This window comes from Amblyomma americanum, chromosome 1 (assembly GCF_052857255.1).
Source record: "Amblyomma americanum isolate KBUSLIRL-KWMA chromosome 1, ASM5285725v1, whole genome shotgun sequence".
Lineage (NCBI taxonomy): Eukaryota > Metazoa > Arthropoda > Arachnida > Ixodida > Ixodidae > Amblyomma > Amblyomma americanum.
Genome location: NC_135497.1, coordinates 149,744,368 through 149,750,719, shown reverse-complemented (window position 1 = coordinate 149,750,719; position 6,352 = coordinate 149,744,368). Strand labels below are relative to the sequence as shown.

Sequence of the window (6,352 nt, the reverse complement as noted above, 5' to 3'; positions counted from 1 at the left end):
TGGGTCATGTTCAGTATCTCTTCCTAAATGGCAAAGACTATCAAGGGTCAAAGCGTATAGTACCACTAGCCAGGCAAAAGTCAAAGCACAATAAAAGGGGCTGAAAAAACAACCCAGCCTTCAAACATTCTGCAAAGGCATTGTGCAGAGTTTCTCAATATTTCATAGTGGGAAAGCTGGCGTTGCGATAGTTCATCCGGGCATGAAACGTGGATTCAGCTACAACAAAAAGACTTGTCTCAAGAAAACCTTGAAGAAACGCTGTAAAAGCTCCTATATGAGCCTAACACTTGTGTTAAATTGGTTCAAGAAGTGAAAAACACACTATAATTTAATAAGCACAGCAGAGGAGAGCACTGCGCTGCAGCTACTGATTAAGAAGCAGAATCCACATTATCAGCACGATACTAGCCAAGCAGAATATGAAACCCCATCTTCCTGGAATTCCTGCAATGGCTGAAATGCCCTTTAACCCATATATGCTGAGACTTCAGAAATTTGGAAAGGTTAAAATACCTTTTGATATAAGGTGTTTTTTTTTTCACTTCAGAGTTCAGAACCAACCCTTTATTGGTGGAAATATTTTTCTCAGCACATACTTTTGAGCCATACTACAACGTAGTATACTATGTACATTTGCTACCTGTTACATGCGGTAAAGATTCAAACACTTGACACTGGCTTAAAATCACACTTCTCATCACGTGCAGAGGTTTTCTTGTGAAAGTGTGCAAAAATGATGTTTTTCTTGCATAATCACACTGTAGTCGGTCGGGTAAAACCTAAAAAAGGCATCCAGAGAACACTGGCCGATCTCTATGCCAGTGAGCACAAGGTTTTACACAATAAACCTTTAGAGTTAGTGCACAAAAAGTAAGTGTTTTACATGTAGGATGCTAGGCATATATGGGTGAAGAAACTCACATAGATGGTGATGCCACTTTTCTCTCTAGGTAATATTGAGAAACTCTATGGTTATCAGGACTGACTTTAGAGTGCAGTACTCCTAGAAATTTACAGGAATGAGCTCATATTCATAGATTGTGCAGTTCAGAACCTGGTCTCTTCAATTTTTGCTGTTTGTGTATTTTTGGTGTTTTTTAGCAATACCTTCAACACTCATTCTTGAACTGACTACCAAAAAAAAGAATGCAATAGTTACAATTAGGGTTATAGTCAGAAGGGAAGAAGGTGGAGGATGATTGGGCTGAATTTTTGTAGAAAAATGGCTGACCTGGTATATAAAAAGTAGCTTCCTCCTTTCTCTCATCCTTCTTTTAAGGTCCTGACATATCTCAAACCGGCCACAAACATTTCTGACTACACCACTGGTAACAGCATGAACAAAATAAACTAGCAACAAGCCCTGTCCCTTTTTCACTTGCCACTAACTTTTGGAAGTGTTAGGCAGTGACACTGAATTTCCAGCTGCACAGAGCATATATATGGCGTGCATAAGAGAGCGTGAGGGCAGTGAAAAAAATATAATAATGACCAACTCAATAACCTTGACCAGCGAGAAGAAAGAGGTCACAAGCAGTGCCCAGATCTATCCACAATTACTGTAATGCCTCACGCACAGTTACATTTGTATTAAAGGGGTAGAGACACCAAATTTTTTGTTGCATGCTTTTTTCTTTGGTATGACATATGCGTAAGGCATTAATAAACATCACCATTTGGTTTATGGTTTGGTTTATGGGGGTTTTAACGTCTATGAGGGACACCATAGTGAAGGGCTCTGGAAATTTCGACCACCTGTGGTTCTTTAACGTGGACTGACATCGCACAGTACACGGGCCTCTAGAATTTTGGCCTCCATCGAAATGTGACCGCTGCGGCCGAGATTGAATCTGTGTTTTTCAGGTCAGCAGCCGAGCACCATAACCACTGAGCCACTGTGGCGGCAAACATGACCATGTGTATTTAACCCTATGCCCCATAAATAATTTATAACTTCATTCTGTGCCATGTAGATTTGGTTTTGGTTTCAGCTGCTGCATGGCACCTATGACGTGGCAAATAGTTTTGAGATCAAGCAAGGGTTACAAACACTGCAATATAAGAGCTGTTTCTCCACCTCCTGGCATTTTAGCTCCTGGGGCAGGCTGGTCTAACAGCTGGAGTAAATTAAATGATGAAGCAACAATTAAACTGCAGTTTCTATATGTCTCATATAATCGCAAACTTACTTGCGAAGTTACAACCACCGCTCGCCTGCCAAAACTGTAGCAAACTACATCAGAGAAGAAATTCAATTATAAATTACTTGTGAAGTGTAAGGAATCCCATGTGGTGATGCACGTTTACTAATGCCTCGCACGCCAATTTAAACAAAGAACATGACAAAAATTTCTGCTGCTGTCAAGGTCACATTACAATGATGAGTTTGGAAATAAACACCAACAATGATGTCATCAAACCAGTAATGTGTGTAGGGAAGAAGCAGAATAGAGCCTCCGTATGCAAGAGGCACTGCTTATGGTACAGTTTTTGCGGCTAAAACAGCGCACATATAAGTATTGTACACTAGATTTTCAAATCTGTGCAAGAAATTGCACTACACAGCCAATCCACATCAAGGAATATTTCTTTTCATCCTTTTTGGCCTACGGCAACAACAAGATGAAGTAAATGTATTATGCATCAGCCAATGTCCTTTATGGCATACATCATAAAAATTTACATAGTGAAAAAATTCTTTCTGTAAAAGCTTTCCAAAAATATGCAGCATTGTGTATACAAAGCTTTTCTTCTATGCAACAGACAATGCTGCAATGGAGACAATGCCTTAAAGTGATAACTACTGTTTAGTGCAATACCCTTTATCTCATGTGACCTGTCCAGCACATGCTAAGAGGTGCACTGTATCCGATTATATATGTACAAAAAGCACATCGTTCCTCTGGTTGACTAGATGCAGACCGGTGTCCTTCCAGCACCTTCCACAACGTAGACTGCCTGGGCTCCAATTTGGGCTGCACAGACACAACAAACTCCAATGTAAAAGAGCCAGTCATTCGCACGATGCCATTCTTATGGCATTCTTCATTCAGAGCTGTGCTAGATGCCTAATCTGCATGGAAGAAAGGATAGGCTCACCACACCACAAATTGTGAATTAAATATCTGCTGTGCCTAACACATGAAAAAAAAGAAAGGAGCCTAAGCACTTTTCTCATACATCACACATTAAAACATTTAGGAGAGGCCTCTATTATTCTTAGTGCGCTGGCACTAGAGCTTCCACTCAGATGCTTAGCCGTTTCTGTGTGGTCCCTCTGCAAGCTTGAAGAGCTGGGTAGTTGGGCGCCACCTGCCTGGTTTGCAGGTGGGCCACTTCGGTCGTGTGACCTTGTGATGTCATCACAACCTGCACATCAGATTGAGAGCTAACTGCCCATTGTGGCAAGTGGCAGTACAATTAATGATTTGTCGCGAAAAGTTGCTAGGAAGAGCAACCTGCGTCTCACAAGCCCCACCGGTGGTAGCACCTGCCCATTCCAGGGCAGTGGCGCATCGCTTAACCGTTGCACCACTGCACCAGGAGTAGTATGAGGACTCCCTGTGACCTACGAATGTAAAGAAAAGAATGAACAATTCCGCATATATGGGCATTAACCCATTAATGGTGTCACACCCTTAAGGCAGAGCTTAATTATCCCCCTCACTTTTAGTGAGCTGGCACGAAGGCCCCCACTCTACAATTTCACGATCTTTGTCTGATGCCTGCATGACTTGAATCAAAGCCTCGACCCGAAACCGATGTGAAAACCAAAGTGCTAACGCACCTCATTCGCATTTGTCCTAACCATGCTAAACCATCTGCCATTTTTTAAGTTTCCTAAAGATAGCTGCATGACTGGGGCATGATGCCCACATATATGGGCCTTAGAGTGGGCGCCCACATAAAATAAAAGGGACCAGCACAGTATCACTGCCACTATTTCTCCACCATGAATGAGGATGGAAAACTTGGGGAGTTTTTTCCCTAACATCATAATTTAATCACTGCAACTGCAAGGCCGCAAAGTAGACAGGAACTACAAAAAGTCATTCCAACTTTCAAAGACCTATTTCTTATTAGTATGCACCTGTAAACTGTACAAGTTTGACTGACACCACTATGAATTTTCAACATATTTTTTATGCTCACATAAAAAATGTTAATGAATTAGTTCACCTAAACTCGCATAGTGAGTAGCACTGCCACACTGGCAGTCATTCAAATGGCAGGACGTATTGCAACCGAAGGCTCATAGGGTAAACCGAAAACATCAGGGGCCCTTTGGTTACTGTAATCACCAATGTATATTGCGGAACATTACAGGTATAGACGTTTTACATCACATGCTACTCTGGGAGCCCTTAGTAAACGAACTCCAAACAGTGTATGGCTCCAAATATATGGTAGTATGCACGAAAAGGTTGCTAATTCCACTCATCAAAGATGGTGCCATCTGCCAGGCAGCCACATAGGCACTAGTACTCCTGACCAATAACATCAATGTTCAAATGTCTTCACAAGTTTTTCAAGCCTCATTTATACATACAAGCACAAAAATGAATATGATGGTTTTAAAGACTCTAAATAATACTTACTGTTGGCCTTTGCCAGCAATGCCTCCTTTCATTTTTTTCGCAGCTGAAAGATGTTTGGAAGATTTGAGCGGGCATTCGTAGGAGGTACAGTGAAGATTTTGGTCATCTTGCGCTTCATCTCCTCCATACTTGCCATTGGTGAGCTGAGTGAAGGGGCCCTAAAGAGGCGGAATGAATAAAATTAAAAGGGTTGCATAAACAGAGCAAATCAGAATGGGCGGCTTAATTAAGACATGTGCTAAGAAAAAGTGCAGCGTATTAACAAGCCACATAGTTCACAACTCATTCCATAATTCCTATCTTTATATTAACTATTATGTAGGCATGACGGTACAATGCTCTCTGGTTATAACACTAGCAAACATTGCCTCATGAGGTGCTAAGAACACTCACCCAAGAACATTTATAATATTGTGTACATGCCAAAGCTAGTTCTGGGCTATCGGGTGAGCTCCAGCAAAGGACTTCAGATGACTACCTTGAGTTTTTTCTACATCAAAACACAGCCATTGCGTCTGGGATCAAACCTGTAAACTCATATTCGGCAAGAGAATGCCATAGAAACTAAGCCACCACAGTGCGTCACAATTCGCATAACATCCAACCACTTATATAGTAAGCACATCCTTCTGCGTTTGCCTCTTTCTCGTCAGACACTGCAGGTTTGACCTACAAACAAGGGCGACCAATTGAGGAGAAGACGTGTGCATTGATGGGAGCATTAGCGGGAGCTTTCTTACTTTTCCAATGGCCTGCACGATCAAACTACTTTGTTATATTAAAAACTACAACTGTACAAGTACATACGGACACCATGCAATGGCTTGAATGCATTAAATTGATGTAGTTATGAAATTAATTTTAAATAGGTAGGCAGATTTTGGTGTGGACAACAATGAAGCATAGCATCTAATAGCAACAAGAGATCTGATGATTTTCCAACAGCCTTAAAGAAAGCAATCAACACCCTGAAGCTTCTCAAATGGTGTGGCATATAGGAGTCTGTTCAAGCATCAGGTGCCGTTATATACACATTTGTGCTGAGTTAAAAACATTAGAGGAATAATCCTGATTATAGAGGTCACTCTTTGTTCATAATGGTAAGGAAGACTTGTTCGTTCCCCTTCTAAAATTTTCTGAGCTTCAGGAGTGCCATGACCTCGCAGCTACATAGGTCAAAAGGAAACTCTGCAGCCTGAAGACTTTTTATCACGTCCGCACATTTGCTGTCACAGCTATAATCATGTTATAGCAGTAGAGAACAGTGTTTTCAAATTATTTCAGGCCACCTAAGTTTTTTATAAGCACTAACAAAAATGATGAGCACAGGTATTTCCACATTGTGGTCCCATATTTATGTGCACTCTCATTCACAAAGTGCTCAAGCATCAATACTGGACAGTTCCACAATAACTGCAAAGGAGAATGGACATGCCAATGGCAATATGCCTTCAGCCACTGCTGGCACTTATCTCAGGGCCAATATTAACATGAAGATACACCCTGAGGCTGGATCATGTTTTGAGCACAGTAAGCTGCCACTGAACCCTTCAGGCAAATATAAAAAGTAACTTTTTGCATAACTAAGAAAACAATATGAAACAGACACCAGTGATTACAGCACATAATATCAAAGTGCATTCATAGGGACCACATTTCTGGAACAATTTGAGACTTCTAGTGCATGCTAATTATGAGACACTCCAATTCAATGCTCTAACGATAATTCCAAGAAATGGTACACAATGTGT

The 6,352-nt window shown here is 41.2% G+C and overlaps 1 protein-coding gene across 4 annotated transcripts in view; it reads right to left on the bottom strand.

The window, feature by feature from the left end:
- Positions 1 to 552: 552 nt before the first annotated feature.
- Positions 553 to 6,352, bottom strand: part of LOC144113912 (RAB11-binding protein RELCH homolog) — a 122,076-nt gene continuing 116,276 nt past the window's right edge. For 2 of the 4 annotated variants that reach the window (XR_013310910.1, XR_013310911.1), the window contains exons 23-25: positions 4,602 to 4,759; positions 2,081 to 2,978; positions 553 to 1,994 (exon numbers count right to left, since the gene is read on the bottom strand). Coding sequence is in view for 2 of the 4 variants with exons in the window: in XM_077647298.1 (XP_077503424.1) it covers positions 4,630 to 4,759 (130 nt within the window). In the remaining 2 variants the exon portion in view is untranslated. Of the gene's footprint in view, positions 2,979 to 4,601; positions 4,760 to 6,352 lie in introns of all 4 variants that reach the window. The other 2 variants (XM_077647298.1, XM_077647300.1) reach the window with 1 other exon arrangement.